Source organism: Aotus nancymaae, unplaced genomic scaffold, assembly GCF_030222135.1.
Source record: "Aotus nancymaae isolate 86718 unplaced genomic scaffold, 86718_ANA_hifiasm-v0.15.2.pri h1tg000029l, whole genome shotgun sequence".
NCBI classification, from domain to species: domain Eukaryota; kingdom Metazoa; phylum Chordata; class Mammalia; order Primates; family Aotidae; genus Aotus; species Aotus nancymaae.
The window spans coordinates 43,043,822-43,066,784 of NW_026988442.1; the positions used below are offsets into that span (position 1 = coordinate 43,043,822).

General features: G+C 55.5%; 1 protein-coding gene across 12 annotated transcripts in view; it reads left to right on the forward strand.

The window, feature by feature from the left end:
- The window catches only part of MYT1 (myelin transcription factor 1), a 76,007-nt gene that overhangs the window by 21,053 nt on the left and 31,991 nt on the right, over nt 1–22,963 (forward strand). For 10 of the 12 annotated variants that reach the window (XR_010344573.1, XM_064382624.1, XM_064382626.1 and 7 more), the window contains 8 exons: nt 143–243; nt 7,876–7,930; nt 9,119–9,149; nt 14,980–15,042; nt 15,391–15,638; nt 17,795–18,703; nt 21,207–21,341; nt 21,968–22,058. Coding sequence is in view for 11 of the 12 variants with exons in the window: in XM_064382624.1 (XP_064238694.1) it covers nt 143–243; nt 7,876–7,930; nt 9,119–9,149; nt 14,980–15,042; nt 15,391–15,638; nt 17,795–18,703; nt 21,207–21,341; nt 21,968–22,058 (1,633 nt within the window). In the remaining variant the exon portion in view is untranslated. The remainder of the gene's footprint in view (nt 1–142; nt 244–7,875; nt 7,931–9,118; nt 9,150–14,979; nt 15,043–15,390; nt 15,639–17,794; nt 18,704–21,206; nt 21,342–21,967; nt 22,059–22,963) is intronic. The other 2 variants (XM_064382629.1, XM_064382628.1) reach the window with 1 other exon arrangement.

Here is a 22,963-nt window from a genome sequence, read left to right on the forward strand (position 1 = left end):
CCATTAGATTTCAGAAAATAGGGATTGAATGTATGATGTATAAAAGAGTGCCCCAAGCCTCTCACTTTTTCCTCTTGAGCCAGTGTGGCGGGCACCCACCAAGCTTTCCTTTTCTGAAACGTGTATCTTTTTAAACCCTTAGAAAATGAGTTCCGGGGTGAGCTGCTAAATCAGAGGTGGACACACGGAGGCAAGGCCAGCAGCTGCAAGACCTCAAGACCCCTTCTGGGCAGACCTTGCAAGGTGAGGCACTAGAGGGCGGCCCCGTCCTGGGCTCCACCCCATGGTTGCCTGCACAAAGCCTCTCCTCGGCCGCAGGCATGAAGCGTGGAGGCGACTTTTGGTCTGATCATCACCAGAGTTCAGGTCAGGTGAAGGGTAAATGGGCACCAGGATCAGCAATGATCTGGTAACTTCAAAATTAAGGGAAGAGGCCGGGCGCAGTGGCTCACGCCTGTAATCCCAGCACTTTGGGAGGCTGAGGCGGGTGGATCACAAGGTCAGGAGTTCAGGACCAGCCTGACCAACATGGTGAAACCCCATCTCTACTAAAAATACAAAAATTAGCCAGGCGTGGTGACAGGTGCCTGTAATCCCAGCTACTCAGAAGGCTGAGGCAGGAGAATCAGTTGAACCCAGGAGGCGGAGATTGCAGTGAGCTGAGATCACACCACTGCACTCCAGCCTGGAAGATAGAACAAGACTCAGTCTCAAAAAAAAAAAAGAAAATTAAGGGAAGAAAAATGACTCTGAGCAGATCAAAACTAACATGTGACCCCAGGCTGGGTGTGGTGGCTCACGCCTGTAATTCCAGCACTTTCGGAGGCCAAGGCAGCTGGATCACTTGAGGTCAGGAGTTTGGGACCAGCCTGGCCAACATGGTAAAACCCATCTTTACTAAAAATACGAAAATTAGCTGCACTCAGTGACACACGCCTGCAATCCCAGCTACTCAGGAGACTGAGGCAGGAGAATCACTTGAACCTGGGAGGCGGAGGTTGCAGTGAGCCGAGATTGTGCCATTGCACTCCAGGCTGGACAACAGAACAAGACTCCATTTCAAAAAACAAGCAAACAAAAAAACAAACAAAAAAACCCACAAAACTAAAATGTGAGCCCAGAGTCCCACTTCCATGCTTTGAGGTATCGGCACATCTGGGCTCTGTGATGTGCCTGAGAAGCTGTTCTCTGTTCACCTGGCTTTTACCTGGGCAGGCTGAGTCCCTACAGGATCTGACAGCAGAGTTTGCCAGCAGGAACTTATGAGGTCTGTTGGCCTTATTTTGATTTTCCTAAGGGGAGGCAGATGGTGCATGCCCTTCCTATACCTTCCCAGAACTCGTGATGGAGGGGACCTCCCCTGGGGACAAACTGTGATGTCACACGATGCCACTGTTCTCCACCAACCTTCTGATTCTAGAACTTCCCAGCAATACTCTCTGGTGAGGCCAGGGTCACGCAGAGCTGGAAGTGGAGGCCGACAGTGGCTTAGGGTACAACCCTTCCCAGCCTCTTGATATGGACGCTCTCCAGCAAGGACCCAGCTGTGATGCAGGGACGCAGGGCTCAGGGACAGTGACGGCCTAGGGTGTGGGCAGGGAGGGCTGTGCAGTTTCAGTGGGACCTTCATTGGAGGGTGCTTGTATTTTACTCTCAAGACCCAACCTTTCTATTTTGAATCTGGTGACGACAATGTACATTTTAATGGGTCTGTTATAGATACCTTGTTCAGGATCTCTGCTTGTGTTTTGGCTCCCATAGGATTATCCGTGCTCTGCTGATCCACATTGGAGCCTGAGGCACGAGGAAGTGTCAGTCATATTGATCCTCTCTTTATTTAAAGTTTTGGTATTTTGTTTATCATGGTTTTTTTGCATCATGTTGATGTTTCTAAATATTGAATTAAAATATTATTTATCTTGACCGTTGAGTTTTTGGCCTCATTCCCCTCACACTACCACAAGCCCTGAGGATTCACATAGAGCTGTCCTGGCATGAGGTCATGTGAGAGTTACTTGATTTGAGGACAGGGGCCCTGCATGAAGTGTTATCTACAAACGTCTGATGCCACGTCAGGGGTGGGTAGGAAGATTTTTGTCTACCCCTGGCCCCAAGTATGACAAACTCGGAGAGTGTGGGACCTGCCGCAGATGACCCACGGCTGTTCAAGGTGCAGCTTCTGTGAACAAAGCCAGGGGCCCACGCCCGGGTTCTCGCGGCATCACCAGCTCTTTCATCACTGCTCTGTTTGAGAGTCATTTTCCTTTATTTTTTGCAGATAGGGCCTGAGTTACTGCTCTGAATAGAGAAGCTAAGATGAAGAGAGTGCCAGAGAAGGCGAGAGGGTGAGAAAGGGTCCACTGCCCAGAGGACAGTGGGGCTGGTGCAGGTGGCGTCTCTCCTGACTTAGGGGCTGAGGGTGGCAGCACAGGTGATGAGCCGGGCCACAGTGTGAGAATGTCACACAGCCACAGCAGCACCGGATCAGCCTTCCAGAGGCTGGCTTCGGACAGGAGACAGGTGAGGTGAGGAGACAGCACGGGAAGGCGGCGAACAGACAGACCCTGTGCGGGGACCGTGACAGCCTGCGGCTTGCTCTGAGTTCAGCACCAGGAGTGTGGACAGCTCAGGACTGGTTGGAAGCGGCTGCCAGCGAAGTCAGGTGGTGTGTCAGTGGGGAGTGCAGGCGCTGACGGTAGCTCCTTAACCCCTTCTTGCAAAATATTCAGTGGATGACTGTAGAGGTGTGGAACCATGAAAAAGGTCAATTGCATGACCATTCAGCCAACCCTTCTTCCTGCCACCCAAGGCAGGGGATGCCTCTGGCAAGGGCCACTGGACAGAGGCTCCTGCAAGGGAAGGAGCTGCCCCTGGGTGTGGCCCTTCCAGACCCAGGGCTGGAGTCTGCCCTGGGTGGGTGTAAACTCCACGTATGCTGGGGTTTTTAACAGATGGATGCAGATATGGCTGCTTCACCAGGGTACCCATTACGTAGGCATAATTCTTAATTTGGGAGTGAAGTGAGCCAGTATCCCATGCTTAGAGCTGTCGAGAGAACCCCTTCTCAGACGTGTTTTAAATAATGCCCCATGGAGGTGTCCTTTCAATGCCCTAAGGAGGAGGCTGGTGTAATCTGCTGAATTTGTCAGGAGAATTTCAGACACGCAACAGGACATCACCCACTGTGGAGACAGAACTATCACTACAAGGAACCAGGGGGTGCTCCCAGTGGGGCACAGGGGTGAAGGCTCAGAGATTTAGCCTCAGAGATCAAGAGTGGAAAGCAGGATGTGTGCCAAAGTCACCGACTTTCTATATCTGTTCTGTGGGCTGAGCTGGCAGGCAGGTGATCCTCCTGGGATACTTGGGAGGGGAACGAGGCAAATGCTTGAATGCTGCTCTGAGATCGCTGAGTGGGAACGTGCACCTTCCACAATACTGTCTGCTGTAATGGCCTCCCAGTGGTGACGGGGAAGCTGGTGCTGCCCTCGGTACATAAGTAAGAAGAAAACAGGTCAGAAGGTGGCGTCCATCTCCCCTCCCTCACTGCCGAGAAGTGAAGCTGAAGTGGTGTGAGGCACTGTGGGAGCCAGGCAGGGTGGGCGACGGCCAGCTTCTGGCCTCCTCCTCTCCCCCACGTCCTTCTGGGAAGGGACTGCCTGTGGTCCCTGGGGCTCAGCAGGTGCTGTCCCTCTTCTTTTGGGTCTCTGGGAGGAACCCTGTCATGCAGGAGGCTCAAGCGTCCCACCAGGACACCCTAACCTATGGAATTTTATGGATTTTTAAGAAGAGTTGTAAGTCCATCCTAAATCTCCAGATTTGCTGGCTGTCAGAACACATTTTAAATAAAATGAAACACTAATGTGTCTCCTCCTCTAGTCCAGAGCTGGGGTAAATGGTCCCTGTGGTGTCAGAATGCCTGGAACCCCCAGCTCAAGGCCCCCACATGTGGCCTTGTGTAGCCCCTCTGACCACGGCTCTCCACGTACCCCAGCCCCAGGATTTCAGAGACGTTTCTGCCTGTCCCCATTTATTCATTCATCCACCTGTCCATCCACCCATCCTTACATGATACGCACTGAGCAGCTCTCTGGAGGAGAGACAGTGACCTTAACACTATGAATGCAGGAGCTCATTTCAGAGTGAGAAGAGGGCTGCGAGGGGAACAAGCAGGCACAGGGTGGGGACTTTGAGGAGGTGGAAGAGGCAGGGTGCTGGCCACCCACCAGTGCTCCCAGCTCCACCTCTGGAGTGTCTCCCACCCCAGATGTCTTCGGGTCACTGCTCCATTCACCCTCCCTATCCCCATCCCCACCTGGCTCTCAAGCCTCAGCAGCTCCCTCTGCTTGGGCTCTCCCCTCAACACTCCCTGCCTCCTTGGAGTGACGTACAAACCTTGGGGTGCCAGGCTGGTGCCCCTCAGGGCCAGGACACCCTCCTGCCGGGACCAGGCTTCAGCCAGGATTCTGTCCTTTGACCAGCCCTGGGCCATTGGTACAGAAGGGATGTGATGGGGGCTGAGGGAGGGGCTGTTCAGCTTTGAGGACCCTGGGAGGAAGCACGAGAAAGGAATGAAAGGGGCAGAGAGAGACAGAGAGGGAGTGAGTGACTGAGCAAGGAGAAACGGCGTCCCTGAGCTGGGGCCAGGGAAGGGGTGGGCAGTCACAGCCTCTGGGGCGAGAGTGGAAGTTGGCACAAAGCCTGTTGGGCTTCATGGAAAATCCCTAGCCCTGACATCTTTGGTGGTTGAGTCCACCATTTTCCCTTAGAGATTAGACATGAGTGGTTTGCTTCTGGCTATGTTTCTGGTTCTTTCTCTTATTATTTTTTGAGACAGAATCTTGCTCCAGCCCAGGCTGGAGTGCAGTGGCGCAATCTCGGCTCACTGCACCCTCCGCCTCCTGGGTTCAAATGATCCTCCTGCCTCAGCCTCCCGAGTAGCTGAGACTACAGGCACATGCCACCACACCCTACTAATTTTTGTATTTTTAGTAGAGATGGGGTTTCACCATGTTGGCCAGGCTGATCATAAACTCCTAACCTCAAGTGATCCACCCACTTCGGCCTCCCAAAGTGCTGGGTTCATAGGCGGGAGCCACTGTGCCCAGCCAGAACCACGTATATTTTTAAAAGAGCTTACATGATTAATCCTGACTTTACTAAAAAGTAATATAAAACAGAACAAAGCAAAGACACACTTTTGAGGAGACTGCTTTTACTTGGTACTAGGGAAGCAAGTTAAATGGATGGACAAAGACAATTCTCTTGGGTCAATTTGGCAATACACAACGTATTTGCATTTGTGAATTATTCTCCTCCCCATAGTTCTCCTGGTTTTCCTATTGAAGGCAGAACTATTGAAATATTAATTAGAGCCCTAAGACATGTTCACGCTGGCAGAATGAAGTTGGCATTGGAGCAACAGAGCAGAGGTTCTTGAGAGGGATTCTGGCCCAGCAGTGAGAGTGGGTAATGGGGTCGTCCTGTCTCACAAAGGAACCTTTTCACCCTCAAGGGGAGAGGGCGCTGGGTTATTTGTGGGTTGTGCAAAAACAGGGACCTGGTTGGCTTGTGTTTGGAACAAGTAAAATGTATTTTAAACATCAATGAAAAATTGACAAGTGTTTAATTTTCTTTGCATCGTTGAGCTGCCTGTGTGTAGCGGGGGCAGAAGGTCTGGGGGCTGCTGCCCGGCAATCACCAGGATGAGCCTGGGCGGTGCTGGGCACACGGCTGCCCCCACACCCACTCTCCATCTACCACATCGGGGTGCTGATCTTGCGGCAGGAGGACAGCAGAGAACCCACCTCTGAAGTGCTTTGAGTTCGTTCGAAAAGTGACGTAAATCAAGCAGTGTCAGCCCGCACTGCTGATTTCAAACAGCTCAGAAACCAGTGTCCCAAGTCACCAGCTCTTATGGATCCATTCTCATATTAAAGAGCCTGGTTTTTTTCTTCAGTAGTTCAGTTTTTTCCCTTTAAAAATCAAAGCTACATGCACCTAAGAGAAATTCTCGCTTATTGACCAGTCAATGCAGATAAATTGCACATGTAAGGTGCTCAGCAGAGGAAGTGGCTGAGCCGTCAGCTTCATCAGTGGGAGCTCACAGTTTGCGAGCAGCGCCCATTACACATCCCTGCAACCCTCTCTATTCTCTGCTCTTTGAATAATTTATCTGCAGGAAATCCAAATTGCCCAGGCACGCTTTAACCTAGCACAACGCTTGCCAATATCCTTGGGAAAACTGACAAAAAAAATAAAGCCGTAGATTGCCTTTCAGCTGAGTGTGGGCACCGCGCAATCAGACACATCAGCCCCATTGTGCATCCTGCAGCGGAAGGCGTTGCGCACGGGCTCAGAGCAGACGACATTTGAAGGCTCATAAATGTAATGAAGTCCCCGTGACACCTGCTCCTCTCTTCACTTTAAATGTGAGCCATTGGTCCATGGGGAGCCTCCGCTTTAAAAATAGAAATTGTAGTAATTGTCTTCTGTTCTGTTGGAAGGCTGTAATAAACGCATGGCTCGTAGCGCTGTGCTCTGCAGCCCAGAGTCGACAGGTTGCATAAATTACCCAGGTTTTGATTTTTCTTCCTTAACAAATCACATATATCACTGTATGTTAGCGCTGCTGCTTGGGGACGTTCAATTTGCAAATTTCGTCTTACTAATTGGGGGAATTCCTTTTTCTTTCTTCCCAGGTGGTACTGTAGACATTTGTCTCTTGCTGGCTTTCAGGAACTAAAGCCCCGTTTAAGACGTGGGGGCTTCTGAGCCCCCTCCTGCTGCCTCCCTTCCTTTCTTCTGCTACTTCTTCCCACACCCCCGCTTTCCCTTTGACAACCTCGCACTGGAGCTCTGGCTGCTCTGGTGTCTGCGGCCTGGGACAGGTGTGGATTTGCTGCCGCCCCTTCCTGACCACAGGTGATGGTGGTGGAGTCCAGTGCTGTCCTCTTGGGCCTCCCGTGGTGTATGGAGCATCCCCTGTCCAGCTAGAGATGCCCTCCCCACCTGGCATAGCTCCCTGAGAAGGATGTTTTGCATAGCATGGAGTGTGTGGGATTTACTGCCTGATTTGTCATGGTGACACAGGACTGGGATTGTGTGTGACCCTCACCCCCAGGCATGTCCTTTATGTGATTGTCACCCTCCTGGGGGCTCCTCGTTGACTCCCTTGCAGGACAAATGCTGTGGGCAGCATCCCCATGGAGGCTGGTCAGACTCGGGGATCACAGGTGGGGAGGGACACTGATGGGCTCAGGCAAGGCAGCCTGGCTCTGGAGGCCAGAGAACATATGGGCTGGGCTCCAGGCTGCCTGTTTCTCATGGGATGACCCTAGCATAGGAGGGGTGTTGAAGCCTTTGCTGTAGCGGGAAGAAAGGGCCCGTGGGAAGCTGTGCTCTGGGGACACGTTGGGGTCAGAAGCTGTTGGATGACTTGCCCTGCCACGGTGGCTGAGTGTGGTAAGAGGTGAGCAGTGGGTGCTGCTCTGTGTCGGGCTGGGAGACCCTCGTGGATAAAACACGAACTTTCATCAGGCTTCAGTGGGGCAGGGCCCACGCCTCGGCAGTCGTTGGCAGGTGCACCCGGGACAGCGGGAGGGCACGGTGCACCGCAGCCTCCTTGCCAAGGGCTGGGACATGTGGATGGGGCACTTCCAAGCCTAGTAGAGGGTCCTTCTTCCACAATTGCCCACCTGCTGCTCCTGACCCCAGGCCTCTCCTGTCCTGTCCTGTGAGCCCATCCTTGTCATTCTGTGCCCAAAATCACCTTCACTGTCAAAGCTTGACACAGAAAATAGCCAGACTGATGGTTCTGTATTCCAGAGGCACAGGCTGGGTTTCTTGTTAACATCCCGTTTTTTTTGCTTGCAGATGAGCTTAGAAAATGAAGACAAGCGAACTCGCACCCGATCCAAGGCCCTGCGAGGTGAGTGCTGCCCTCCCTGCCTCCAGGGCTGTAAACGCCACTTTCCTCTGCCGTCTTCCTCGGGCGTGCAAACCCCTACCACATGTGTGCAGAGATGCCCTGGGGACCTCGGGCCTCTGCAGCCTCTTTCATCCTCAGGCCTGCTGAGCTTTGAAGCTGGCATCTGAGAGGGCTGCTGAGGGGCCTTTGCCCCAGATGAACCTGCCTCGAGGGCAGAAATGTAGAGGCAGACCCAGCTCCATGGAGTGGGAATGGCAAGGCTCAGTTACGAGACCATTCTGTTTGGAAATGGGAGGCTGCCAGCCTTTCACCACCAGCCCCCATCCTTCCCAAGAGATCAGTCTCGGTGCTGATGGGGAATAGGAGGGTGTTGGGTTGAGTCAGCAGTGCGGTGCGGGGAGAGGGGGCTGAGGCCTCGCTCACTCTGCTAGGATCTGAGCCCTAACCCTTGGCTAGACTTACCTCCCTGACACGTGGTTGGGGGGTCTTCCTCTTGTGTCCCACGCAGCGGCCAGGAGCTCCCAGCCTCTCAGGTGTGCCTGCCCTGTCAGCGCCCCGTACACCTTTGCAGCCATCACTGAAGGACCAGCCGCTTGGTCCAGTTGTTCTCTTCTCTGTCCAGCTTGATCTGGTGTTTTGTGTTTCCTGCCAAAAGCTGACTTCTATCTGCAGTTAGAGAAAGAGATCCCATCCCTGGCCCTGAGGTCCCAGAGATCCTGTCTGAGGTGGAGCGTCGGTCCCATTCGGCAAAACAGCCAGGCTGCTCGGGGGGGCTTCTGGGGCGAGCATCAGGCTGGAGGGAGCAGCTCACTCTGTTGACCTTGGAGGACTCTCTGGGAGGTCAGGACAGGGTGAGGGCCCCAGAAAAACCACGCAGGTCTCACTGAGATTTCCTCCACTTGTCTTTGGCAAACCTCTCGGCTGTTTAACTTGGTTTCTGCCGTTAGGGCAATGACCCTTCCCTTTAAAATCACAATTCCCTTAGCCGGGCATGGTGGCGCATGCCTGTAGTCCCAGCTACTCGGTAGGCTGAGGCAGGAGAATTGCTTGAACCCGGGAGGCGGAGGTTGCGGTGAGCGGAGATCGCGCCATTGCACTCCAGCCTGGGTAACAAGAGCGAAACTCCATCTCAAAAAAAAAAACAAAATCACAATTCCCACGTTGTCCCTGTTTCTCTCTTTTTCCCAGGAGCCCCAGAGACCACAGCTGCAGACCTCAGGTAAGGAAGTCTTCCTGTTAGCAGAAGCATTGTCTGTGCACCTGGGACCCTGGAGATACCTTAAATGTCCCAGTCGGGGTCTTCCTGGATTGGCCGAATGTGCCTGGTGAGCCCCTGCTTTCCTGAAGGAGGCTGCCTTTCTCCTGGCCATGCATCCAGCTACCCTTTCTCACCTCTGTCCTGGCCCCAGCACCATGGCGGGGACACAGATGTGCTTGCACCTGGTCACCGTGGTCCCCCAAACCCGGAACAAGCCTCTCTCTTTGCAGACTCTTACAAATGCTTCTGTGTCAAATGGTTGGAGGCCCAGTTTGGGGATGAGATAAGAGAAGAGGGTTTCCTGCATCCTGAGTCTTCCATTGGCTCGGGATGCAAACAGCCGTTCTGTGTGCTGATGATCTGGCTGGCTGAGCTCTGTGACTGTTTTCTCCCTGCTTCTTAGGGACACAGATTCTCAGGGCAGGGACCATCTCTGTTCACCGTACAATTGGAGAGTAGATGGCTTCTGCCAATCCAGAAAATGAGAGGCCTGTAGTTTACTTTGTAAACCTTTCGCAGAAGTGGGACAGAGGGAGGCTGTAACTTGGAGATGCAGTGGACGGCTAGGGGAGGGAGCTGGGGTGCTCCAAGCCCCATGCCCTGTGTTGGTCACAGACTGCCTGCCCGGTCAGAGCCCTGTACCTCTTTGCAGCCATAACTGAAGGACCAGCCACTTACACTAATCACGTTATAGTCGTGATCTCTGGGAATGTCATGGAAGCATTGCCTGGTGTGTTATCACCCCATTTGTGAAGTGGGGAAACCGAGACTCAGGGATTCAGCTTCACGTAACCAGAAGAGCTGAATCACGTGGGCTACTTGCTGGAAGCCCCACCCTGGGTAACAGGTGGGAGAGGCGGGTGGAATCTCAGCCAAACCAGGTCGTGTGGCAGCACTTGTGGTCTGGTGTCTGCCACATTCCTGGGGTGCTCCCCGGAACACAGCCCCCCAAAGCACAGGGGCTGGCTCCCTGGAAGGGGGCACCATCTGCTCGGCCAGCCTGCCAAGGAAGCAGTAATTGCGATGCCGAGAGATACTCAGAAGGACCCCGAGAAAAGGGCAGAGGAGGTGCCAGGTGGCGTTTGCCTGGAGACACGGTGGGTCGAAGACGGAGAAGAATCCCGGGCGAGGACGCAGGAGCTGAGGAAACTCCAGGCTTTTTGGGGAACAGATGAGTGTGGAGGAAGCTGAAAAGGCAAATACCAGTGGCTGGGTGCTCCCTCGTAGCTTTGAAAAAGCAGAAGGAAGAATGACTCTCAAATAGATTTGTTTTGAAACATTCTGAGAGGACCTGTCCAGCCTAACTGAGGGGTTCTGTGAGCATTTAGATTTCAACGCCCTCATTAGTCTGTGCTCCCAACCTATTTACTTGGTAATCGTGAGACTCTGAAACTTTTTAATGGAGAAACTAGGGGGAAATATGTTGACATCTGGTGTTCCAACAACCATTTATTCAGCAATTTTTCATGGCTGAAAAGTGATGCTTACAGGAAAATAGAACAAAGATTATGTTCCGAGGAATCAAATGCGTTCTGCGTGGAAGGTGCCGTTCATTCCTGTATTCCCAAACATCTTTTGGCCACACACTTCACGTGGGCGTGCCTGTGGCTCGTGCTGGTTGACTGTGCGCCCAGCCACGGTGGCAGCATTTATACCACAGAAATGGGCTGATGATGTTCTCCCTCCCAAAGACCTGCGTATCCGCCTACCATGGGTGCTGACTGACAAGCAGATGAGGCCTCTGTCCTGGTGGGGCCCACGCTGTGGGTGCTGGAACAGGGAGCATGACCCTCAGAGAAAACCCACTGCTGTGGCCTGTGAGAGGAGCAGCCCGTGGCATGGGATGAGCTCATAGACACAGTCACCTTTGGGAATCCCTGCATGCAGGACTTTCTCTGTGGATGAGGGACTTACACTCAGAACTTCCCAGCCCGCAGTGCCCCCAGCACCAGCTCATCTCCCCATCAGCTCAGAGAGACCTCCCAGGAAGACATTCCGTTGGTTGTTTACCAGGTGAGCTGAGGAGAGGTCGGACTTGGATCGAGTAGGACCCTGAGCTGCTATTTCCGACCTCGGAGCCCACTGGGAGTTTCCGTGTGCCCAGAATTTAACACTCCAGTGGAAGAACCGATGACATTTCAGCTTGTATTTTTGCCTGGGTCCATCTGTTGTCACATGGCCTCAGACAGGCTCTGCTGAGGGTTAGGGTTAGGGTTGGGGTTGGGGTCAGCGTCTTTGAGACAACGGGGCGCTGATGCCGCCGAGTTCAGGACCACCTCTGAGTTCAGAGAGAGAACACATCTGTGTCCTGAGTCCCTGTAGCTCACCCTTCCCTTCTGGTGCTCCTTGAGTTGTTGGCCAATTCCCAGCCAGATGACAGGAGGGAGTGGGGGGGGTCTTCCACCTGCCCCAGGGGAGGGAGGGAAGGCAGCGCCTTCACAGGACGGAAGCTGAAGCATGGCCCCAAGCCGGGCTTCAGCCCCTCTCCTGACTTGCCGTCTTCAATGCCAACGTTTCAAGCGTGGGTCCTCAGAGCCGCCATGCAGGTGGCCGGCTGAGGGGTGACTGTGAGCCGCACCCTCTTCCCAGCCTCGGGTGCATCCTCTCCTTGCATCTCTGACACCAGCCCCCGTCACAGGTGGGGAGTCAAGGCTGGGGAATTACCTCCTCCCAGAGAAAGAGGCTCTGGAGTCCTGGAGCCCTGGTCATCTTCCTCTCCCTACAGCCCCAGCCCTGAGCACCCAGAGGAGATCAGTGAACAAGAGCCCGAGTGCTTGCAGGCGAAGCGGCAGGGCTGGCATCTGCTGGGGTGACACCCCTGGAGGCCCTGGCCGGGTCTCTGGTCCACTCCGCTGTGGGGTGGGGAGCAGGCGTCCGCAGGGTTTCTAGCATTTCCAGCTTCCTGTCCCGGAGTGGCCTCGTCAGCTCCACGCACTTGGGCTCACAGCCCTGTCTCACGCCCTCTGAGTCTGGGGCTGGAAGGTGCAGGACCACCTTTCTGGGGACAGGACTCTTCTGAGCTGAGGGTGATGTGTTCAGGGCAGTGCCAGTCTCCCCAGGCCTCAATGGCAGCTGTCACCTAATTTCCTGAGTAACTCAGTGATTTAATCGACTAATTGGGACCTTAGCTTCAAATCCCCAATAACGAGGAGATTTTTGTGAAAAGCCTCAAAGCTAGTTCTCGAAAGAGTGAAAGCAAGTGTGGGCCTGGATTTTCGAAGAGACTGGAGGCGGGGAGCGGGGTGGCAGCAGTTTGGAAAGGGAATCTGCAGTAGAGGATGGCACGCCCTCCCTCTCTCCCTCTTCCTCCCTCCTCCCCTCCTTTTCTGCTTGGGTTCCTTCTTACCTCCTCCCTCCTTCCTTCCCTTCCTTTCTGTCTTCTTTTTAACACTCTAAGCCAGCACTAAGATCAGCCCCGCCCTGGAAGGCTGCAGGGAACGTCCGCCTTAGAGCTCCCGCACCCATGGCTGCTGTTGAGCCTGGGGATGGGGCGAGGCCGGATGCTCCTCACAGTTCTCCCTGAGGTGGTCGGGGAGTGTGGCCTGCAAGGCCAGCTGGGCCCACAGTTGTCTGCAGTCAGGCCCGTGGTCAGTCAAATCAGAAATGATCAGAGGTGTCTGAATAGAGGTTGGGATGCTGCTCTGGCCTTGGGTCTCAGGTGTGGGGTGCCAGCCCTTCCCTTCCTCCCTTCACAGGCTCTGGAGGGTGTGCTTGTGTTTTGGAAAGAGCTCAGACTCACAGCGTCAATCCTGTTAAAAATAAGGGACTCCCATCTTGGCCAGGAAAGCCTCTGTCTTCCCACAGGGAGCGCCGGCCTGCCCCTCCCGCCTGCCTCAGGTGACCTTGCGCAGGCGTCTCCCTTTGTAAGCAAAGGGTTTACGGTGGCAGCTCCTTGTAGTCCTTCGGTGGTGGCTGCATCTGACAGCCCGCCAGAGCCCGATTTGTGGTCAGCTCCGGCCTCACACTCCACACCGGCCCCTGTCTGGACACTTTTGCCGGAGGCTGCTGTGGGAGCCATGGTCCTGCTGCTACGGTTGGTTGGCATAATCAGTACTCATGCTCAGAAGCTTCCAGAGCTTCCTGCTGTTTTGGTTATGTAGGGAGGCAGATGATGGTTAAGGAAGAGGAACTCCTGGGTGTCCTGCCTTGGGCTTACCAGCCCTGGGGGGAGAGATGCAACAGGGTCAGCATCACCCCTCCCCAAACTGCTCTTAGCACATCCCAAGTCTGCCACCAAGGCGGGTGCTGTCAGCTCTGGATTCATTAGCCCTCCTGGGCTCATTTTCCTCCATGGAACCTGCGACCCACACCAGCTACAGGCACTGGGGTGGAATCTTCACCACCGTCTTTGGCTTGGGCCACAGAGTCCTTCCTGCCTGGCAGTCCCAGCTCAGTTTGCTGGGGCATGAAGGTCGCAGCTGCCAGAGAAGGCAGAGACTGTTGCCCTCGATGGCCACAGGACTTACAGCATAGTGGTGGCCACGGGTCTCACAGCATTAGTGGTAGACACGGGTCTTACAGCATTAGTGGTGGCCACAGGACTTACAGCATTAGTGATGGCCACGGGTCTTACAGCATTAGTGATGGCCACGGGTCTTACAGCATTAGTGGTGGCCACGGGTCTTACAGCATTAGTGGTGGCCACGGGACTTACAGCATTAGTGATGGCCACGGGTCTCACAGCATTAGTGGTGGCCACAGGACTTACAGCATTAGTGGTGGCCACGGGTCTCACAGCATTAGTGATGGCCACGGGTCTTACAGCATTAGTGGTGGCCACGGGTCTTACAGCATTAGTGGTGGTCACGGGTCTCACAGCATTAGTGGTGGCCACGGGTCTTACAGCATTAGTGGTGGCCACAGGACTTACAGCATTAGTGATGGCCACGGGTCTTACAGCATTAGTGGTGGCCACGGGTCTTACAGCATTAGTGATGGCCATGGGTCTTACAGCATTAGTGGTGGCCACGGGTCTTACAGCATTAGTGGTGGCCACGGGTCTTACAGCATTAGTGGTGGCCACAGGACTTACAGCATTAGTGATGGCCACGGGTCTTACAGCATTAGTGGTGGCCACGGGTCTTACAGCATTAGTGGTGGCCACGGGTCTTACAGCATTAGTGGTGGCCACAGGACTTACAGCATTAGTGATGGCCACGGGTCTTACAGCATTAGTGGTGGCCACGGGTCTTACGGCATTAGTGATGGCCATGGGTCTCACAGCATTAGTGGTGGCCACGGGTTTTACGGCATTAGTGATGGCCACGGGTCTTACATCATTGGTGGTGGCCACAGGACTTACAGCATTAGTGATGGCCGCGGATCTTACAGCATTAGTGGTGGCCACAGGACTTACAGCATTAGTGATGGCCACGGGTCTTACAGCATTAGTGGTGGTCATGGGCCTTATAACATTAGTGGTGGCCACAGAGAAGGCCAACTTTTGTGCCTTGGGCATGAGCCCTCTGTAGCGAGGGCTGCTGTGTTCAAGGCCCCTCAGAATGTCTTGTGTGTAGCCCTGGAACCCTGGTGGCAGCGGTGAGATGCCCGCAGAGCAGCTGTCCCAGAGACTCTGGCCTTGGAAGTCTTGCTCTTATATATACAGATCTTTAACTGAATACTTGTAAAATTGTAATGAGGCATGACTTTGTTTGAATGAGGTGAGTTATTAAATTTCGGCAAACGGGAAGCAGCATTCTGAGCTGAATTGTTCGGAGGTAATCTGCTCTCTGGGGTGAAGGTCTGGGATGGGCCCGAGATCTGAACCCCATTGCCTTGTTATTTCCCTCAGCTGTCCCACCCCAGGATGCACCGGCTCAGGACACGTCCGGGGCAAGTACTCCAGGCACCGAAGGTAAGGGGACCCCGGGGTCTCACAGAGGTTCCCAGGAGTAGATCTGGAGCCGTCCCTTGCTCTAGGCCCTTTTGCAGATAGAGAACCTTCCATCTTTGTCCATGGCTGACGAGGCGGCATCCTCTCACTCCGGCGTGGAGGCCAGGGTGGCCGTGGGCACGCCATGTGGGGGCAGACAGATCGTCGGTCCTCCCACACTGCACTTTGGTTTTTCTGTGCGGGTCCCCTGCGAGGACTGGATGAGTCTGTGGAGGAGGGAGAAAGGACGCTCGGGAGGGGCTCATGGGGTGGCTGAGGCCTCTCTTGGCCCTAGCCTGGCCCTCTCCACTGCCTACTCCTCCCCACCAGTTTACAGAGCTGCCCCCTGGCCAAGAAGAGGAAGCTGGAGGGCGCTGAGGCTGAGCACCTGGTGTCCAAGAGGAAGTCGCACCCCCTGAAGCTGGCTCTGGACGAGGGCTTTGGTGTGGACAGTGACGGCAGTGAGGACGCTGAGGTGAAGGACGCCTCTGTTTCAGATGAATCGGAAGGAACTCTGGAGGGGGCCGAGGCTGAGACGTCAGGACAGGAGGAGATTCATCGCCCCGAGCCAGCTGAAGGTGCTTTGTCGCTCTTTCTTCTCTGAATAAAGGGCGCTCAGTGTGGCCCTGGAGAATCGCAGCCTGTGAGCGGGGAGGGGCTTACTCAGGGCAAGAGAGAGCCGTCCTGAGAACAAGGCATGTCTTGTCCCAACATGTGCTGGGCTTCCTGGGAGAGAGGTCTGCCATGGTGTTTGTGGGGCCTATGGTGTGTTTGTGTGCGAACACTGTGTATGCAGGAGGGAGGCAGGACAGACAGACTCAGGGCTGTGTGTGTGTGTGTGTGTGTGTGTCTTGGCAGGTGTGTCTGCATGTATAGGAGAGAGACAGACAAGGCTGTGTCTCTGTGGTCTTAGACTGGCTCTCTGTTCGGCCGGGCCCTCTGGGAGACCTGCCTGGGGGTAGGGGTGAGGGGTCTGCTTCCCCCTGGGGCGCTCACAGGCAGATGCTGAGGAAATACCTGAGCTTGAGTTTCAGGTGACTGGGGACCAGGTGGGGCCTCTGAAAATGGGGTGCCCAGGGAGGCCAAGAGGGGAAGAAGGAGAGCAGATGGGTCCCCCACTTCCTGTGGGGTCGACCAGGACTGCCATGTTGGGGCCCCCAGCTCTTGGTGAAAGCGGGTGAAGTAAGCGCTTGGGCCCTGGGTTCCGGAGGGAGGGGTCTATACCCCTGAGAGCCCTGGCACGTTTGTAGACCTGGGGTCAGACGAGGCCCGAGGTCCACCCCCACCCCTGCTACCCCCCAACACTCCCCAAGCTTCTGCAATGGGGAAGGGTCTGAGATGGATTTTAGAAGCAGAGCCAGAGACGGTCCCCAGCCTCAGCTCCCTTGTGGGGCTCTGGAGTGAGCGTGCTGCCCCATGGGATCAAGATATCCCTGGACCCCAGGTAGAAAAGACGCAAATGTCCCTGCTTTCTTATGACGAAGGGCATCTGGAGTTCAGGCCTCAGCTGGGCTTGGACTTTCCCCTCCGAAGTGGGTGGATGGCAGGGATGGTTCCCGCCACTGTACGGTGTGCTGGCCCGAGAGTCCTGCTGACGACCCTGCAGGGCTTGCGTGCGGTGAGCACCTACCACGTCGTAGTTTGTTTTGTGTTTTAGGGAGTCTCACTTTGTCGCCCAGGCTGGAGTGCAGTGGCACGATCTTGAGTTACTGCAATCTCCTCCTCCCGGGTTCAAGGAATAGCTGGGACTACAGGCGTGCACTGCCACTCCTAGCTAATTTTTGTATTTTTAGTAGAGACAGGGTTTCTCCATGTTGGCCAGGCTGGTCTCAAACACCTGACCTCAGGTGACCAGACCGCCTCGGCCTCCTAAAGTGCTGGGACTACAAGTGTGAGCCACTGCGTTCGGCCACATCTTAGTTATTTTGGTTAAAAGAATTAAATCTAAGTTCTTTAAAAATATCAGTTTATTTACTGCTTTTGTTTTCTTTCTTTCTTTCTTTTTTTTTTTTTTTTTTTGACAGTCTTGTTCTGTGGCCCAGGCTGGAATGCAGTGGTGCAATCTCAGTTCACTGTAACCTCTACCTCCCAGGTTTAAGTGATTCTCCTGCGTCAGTCTTCTGAGTAACTGGGATTACAGGTGCCTGCCACAGCACCCAGCTAATTTTTATATTTTTAGTAGAGACGGGGTTTTGCCATGTTGGCCAGGCTGGTAATGAACTCCTGTCCTCAGGTGATCCACCCGCTTCAGCCTCCCAAAGTGCTGGGATTACAGGCATGAGCCACCGCGTCTGGTCTTATTTACTGCTTTTATATTGTGAAATATATATATTTTAAATCGGATTTGCTGTTTAAGCCCCGTTGTATAAAATGCAGGTTTATCTGGTGTGGGAAAGTTAACGTGATGGGAGTAATAAAAAGTATCAAAGTCATTCTCAGTTTAAAAAGCACGTCAGTGGTTCGTGACCTGCCTCCTAAAATATATTCACCATGATTTCTGGATTCAGGCAGAAGGGCTGACAGAAACCCCCATACTGAACCCCCACTTCTGGAGTTTCGTGTTTCCCCGGGCTCCCATATAAAGAGTGAGCAGTGGGTCAGGTGGAGGGAGGCTGACCTGTTTCCCTGGGCTCCCGTATAAAGAGTGAGAGGTAGGTCAGGGCATGTTGAGGGCTGGAAACATGAGGCTTCCCACGTGCCCTCTGGTCCCCATGTTGATTCTGCTTTTGTGCAGGAAGGAGCCCCGTCAAGTCCCATTTTGGATCCAGGCCCATCCGCAGCCCCACTGGCTCCTCCAAGGGCAGCTATAGCGGTTTCCAGGGAATCATCGCAGCTTCTCTCCTGAACTTGGGCCAAGTTGCTGAAGAGACCCTGGTGGAAGAAGACTTGGGCCAGGCAGCGAAGCCGGGTCCTGGCATCGTGCACCTGCTTCAGGAGGCCACAGAGGGAGCTGCCAGCGTGGAGGGTGAAAAGGGCCTCTTCATCCAGCCAGAGGATGCCGAGGAGGTCGTCGAAGTTGCCAGCGAGCGTTCCCAGGACCTGTGTCCCCAGTCCCTGGAGGATGTAGCCAGTGAGGAGTCCAGCAAGCAGAAAGGCATCCTGAGTCACGAGGAAGAGGATGAGGAGGAGGAGGAGGAGGAAGAGGAGGAGGAGGATGACGAAGAGGAAGAGGAAGAGGAGGAGGAGGAAGAGGAGGAGGAGGAAGAGGAGGAGGAGGAGGAAGAGGAGGAGGAGGAAGAGGAGGAGGAGGAGGAAGAGGAGGAAGAGGAGGCAGCCCCTGATGTGATCTTTCAGGAGGACGCCTCCCACATCTCTGCCCAGAAGGCCCCTGAGCTCCGGGGCCCAGAATCACCCAGTCCCAAGCCTGAGTTCTCTGTTATCGTGGAGGTCCGCTCAGATGATGGCAAGGACGAGGACACCCACTCCCAGAAGTCAACAGTCACCGACGAGTCGGAAATGCATGACATGATGACCCGGGGAAACCTGGGCCTCCTGGAGCAGGCCATCGCTCTGAAGGCTGAGCAGGTGCGCACAGTCTGTGAGCCGGGCTGCCCGCCTGCCGAGCGGGGCCAGCTGGGCCTGGGAGAGCCAGTGAAGGCGGCAAAGCCCCTGGACACCGTGCGGAAGAGCTTCTACAGTAAAGGTAGGGGTCACGGGTGGCCTGGTCCCGCACACTCATCCTTTCACCCCGCCCCAGGTGTGCAGATGCAGGCTGAGAGGACAGGGGACTGGGGGAAGGCAGAAAAGCAGACAAAGGGACAAATGCATAACACAGACTGTGGTCAGATCCTGAGCAGATGGGCTCCTACACTGCTAAGCCGTCCGGAGAGAGATGCAGAGCTGAGATGTGTGAGAAAGAACCAGGTGGGAGAGACAGTGATCCAACACAGCGACTGGTCACAGCAGCATCTGCTGTCCTGAGAGGGTGGGGACTGTCCTGTCCCTTCCACCCTGACACGCACTTGTGGCAGGGGTTGTGCTATGACAGAGCCTGCTGTTTGCGACAGCCATGCTGGGTCATCCTGACCCTCTTGTTGGGTGGGGACCTGCAGGCCAATGTGAGGGGTCCCCTTGCTCCTCAGCGGGAGCAGACTGCCGCTCGCTCTGCATCCGCCTCTGATTTGGCCCTAAAGCATGCAGGGCATGGGGAGGCATCCCCGGCCGTACCGAGTGCCTGATGTTGGGGTAAGGATAGACAAGGAGGGCTGCTGGGAGTGGCCTGGGGCTGGGCTGACATGGTTGGGGAGCAGCTGGGAGCTTGGAGTGCTGAGGTCTGAGGATGGATTCTGAGTCAATGGTCGTGGCCTTCATTGTTACTGGGGTGTCAGGGTCTGGACAACAGGCCAGCTCTGCTCTGAAGCCTGCCCATCTCAGATCCCTCCTTGGGACAGGGGCCGGGGGTGCGGGGTTCAGGGCTGGCCAGGGGCTGCTCCCTTGATGAGCCATGCCAGGGAGGCCAGGCCTTGGACTGGTGCAGGGGGCCTCCTGCACGTGGGCACCTGGCCTCTGCTCTCCTGAGACTGGAGCTGCCCTGACCTCGGTCTCTTTTCCCTGCTTCTAGTCCTTCATCTCTTCTCCAGGCGGACAGGGGCAGTGGGGGTTCTCAGTGCTCTTCCAAGAGTCCCCTCCCCCTGGAAGGGTTAGCTGAGACCAGGTCGCGAGCAGATAAGGAGAGAGAACCGGGCTGGGAGAGGACTCCGGTGCTGGAGCCAGAACCCAAAAATGGAGGAGACGCAGACTTGGGGCCAACCCCGGGAAGGTGCACTGGGGTCATCGGAGAGACAGACTCGAGTGAGATGTAACTCACGGGGCGTGACAGCCAGGCCAGCGGAGACATGAGGGTGTATTTTCTGGGAACCCCCATGCATAAGAGACGTGGTTTCAGGCTGAGACGGACCCAAGGACGTCCTTGAGGGGAGACCCTTCGGGGCAACACAGACTGCGGGACGGCTCTTTGGGGACCCAGATTTAGGTCAGCACTGTCATGCTGTGGCCTTGTGTGGCCATGGGCACGAGGAGACACAGGCTGCAGGTGAGACTTAGGGGCAGGTGGCACGGGCCCGGCGTGGTTACTGGCTTGGGTCGCACAGCTCAGGGCAGAATTCTGTGGGATACGTGAACAGCAGGTGACAGCCCTAGGCCCAGGTGTTTGAGGGTCTCAGACCTGTGGGGCAGACACAGGGGGGCCCGGCAAGTTTCCTGCCTTCAGGAATAGATTTTCAGTGCTTGGACCCAAAGGGACACAGGTGGCCAGGCTGAGAACACCAGGCAGAGCTGAGTTGGGCTGTGTTTGCGCAACGTGAATGTGTGGTGGGATAGAGAGTGGGACTGGCTCTGAAGACCGATGACACAGCTGCAGCGAGAACTCTGGACAGAGGCTGGGGACAGGGTGGCAAGCCCAGGAGACAGGCGTTGGGCACGGATTGGAATCCCCTCAGGACACCCCTGCCTGTCCACATGGGTGGAAGTCTGACTTCCTGCTCCCTTGAATTTGGGGCAGCAGAGCAAGGGCTCCTTCCCTTTGGAGCCCACTGCCGGGGCCTCCCCTCTGGGGTGGGGGCTCTGTGACCTCTGTACCCTCCCAAAGGGGACAGCGCATCTGGAAGGTGTTTCACTGAGACGTCAGCTCTGCTCTGAGGGTCCTCTCTGTTCCCGCTGGTCCCTACACGCTGCAGCGACCGGCCTGGGCTTGCAGGGCTAGACGGAGTCAATAACTGAGATTTGGGTTTAAGCTTCTCCCAGGTGTACGTTAGTCATGCAGCGTCGGGTGAGTTACTGAACACCTTTGTCCTCTTTTTGCAAATCCCAGGACATCTCCTGGCAGGAATATTGTCAAACGCCTTGACCTCTCCAGGCAGAAGGCTGACACTCGCGGCCCCCGCACTGTCAGAGGAGAGAGGAAAGAGGCCTGCAGCTGCCCTCTGGGTTGCTCTCCTTAGAACACCACACATCCTGTTATTTGGGATAGTCAGGGCGGTCTCTTCAGGGTCACCTCACTGCCCAGCCCCAGTCCTTGTTCAAGCTCACCGGCAGTCTTGCTTCCCTTCTGTTTGGACAGCCAGAGAGACGGTTCACGAGCTACCCCTGCCCCTCCCTGCTCAGCACCCAGCTTCCCGGCTCTAACCGATGCAACTTGTGTGTTTTAGATCCACCAAGAGCTGAGAAGCGTGAGATCAAGTGTCCAACGCCGGGCTGTGATGGCACCGGCCATGTTACTGGCTTGTACCCTCACCACCGCAGCCTTTCTGGCTGTCCCCACAAGGATAGGATCCCCCCAGAGAGTGAGTAGCCCTGTGCGGCGTTAGCCCTAACCGTGAAGCTAAGGCTGCCTCTGTGGTGTTTGGGTGGTGTCTGTGGGAGGTGTGGCCGCCCCGGGCCATAACCTGTCCCTTTGGTTTGTCCAGATGCTCATCCTTATGTCCCCCCCACAACACCCCCTGCTGCCCACAAACTTGAGCCCTCTGAGGCTGGGGCCCTGCAACCCGGGTCACAGTCCCAGATCGATGGGAGGGACAGGCTAGTGGGGAAGGTAGAGTTCTTGCAGCAGCCTCTGTGCTCTGAAAGCTTAGAAGCAAATACTTGTTCTTAGTTTTAGGCTAGAAGCGGTAATTGTGAAAATTAAATTTAAAGGAGCAGACCACAGAATGAGAGATTTAAAAGCTGAATCTGGTTTCTGCCACAGGAGGGAGGGAGCACAGTGGTGTGGGGGGTGCATGTCTGCAGGCTCTTGGGGGCTGGAGCTGCCCTGTGTTGCTGCCCTAAATTGCTGTGTTCCCCAACTGCCTACTGAGCAGCAGCCTTTAAACAGGGCTCCTGCGTCCTTCTCGGCCCAAGCTCCACACACGCAGAGCTGGTGCTCCCCAGATTCTCTGACAACCTTGGCTCCCTCCCCCCGGTTCTCTTTCAGTCTTAGCCATGCATGAGAACGTGCTGAAGTGCCCCACTCCTGGCTGCACGGGCCAGGGTCACGTGAACAGCAACCGCAACACGCACAGAAGGTACTTGGACTGAGCCGGGCCACAGTGGGCCATGTGGGGCCGTGGTGGGGCCCCTGTGTGGTAGGGCACCTGGGTTGGGCCTGTGTGTCTCTGCCTGGGCATTGAGCCATGACGTGGGATGGGGATCTGGCCTGCCAGGTAGCTCCCTGTGTGTTGCTGCCCTGAGGAGTGGGTATAAGGTTGGGGCACACCTGGGATGTGAGGGGCCTTGCCGTGGCAGAGCGGCAGCTGGAGGCACAGTCACCCGGGGTGCTGCTGCCCACACCCTGTGAGCTGGGGTCCCAAGAGAGCAGGGGGCGGCCTGCCCAGGAGTGACATGCGCCCTCTGTGGAGAGAGGTGCAGTGCCACGTGGAGAGCCTGGTGAATGCTTTGTGTCCTGGCCACATTCAGAAAACCTCTGTCCACTGGCTCTTGCTCACGAGTGGAAAGCACAGACACAGCAGTGACCTCGGCGGGCTGGGGCTGTGCTCTGGGCTGCTTGTGGGAGTTCTGAGGCCCAGGTGGACGTGCAGCTTCCAGACCACCCTCGAGGTAGAGTCGTTGGCTGGTCTTCTGTGGTGACGCGGGACTACTCCCCCAGCCTTACCCAGAGTGCCACGGGTAGCCGTGGTCTTAGTGGGGTATGCCTTTGCCCCAGCAGGCATATGCTCAGCTGAAAGGACTGCCAGAGCTTTTGAGGTCACTTCATTTGAAAAGAGGCCAAGTCCCCATTACGTCACCTCCCCGGGCTGGCTGAGGGACTGGCGCTGGAGCTCACAGTCGGCTTAATTCTGACAGATGAAGCTGCCGCCTCATGTCTTAGACTGAGCACTTTCCTGGGCGTGAGTCTTCCAGGGTCAGTGCCCACGTCGTGGTCCAAGTGGGGCCCTGGGCTGCCCTGGGGCAGCTAATGGAACAGGAGCCA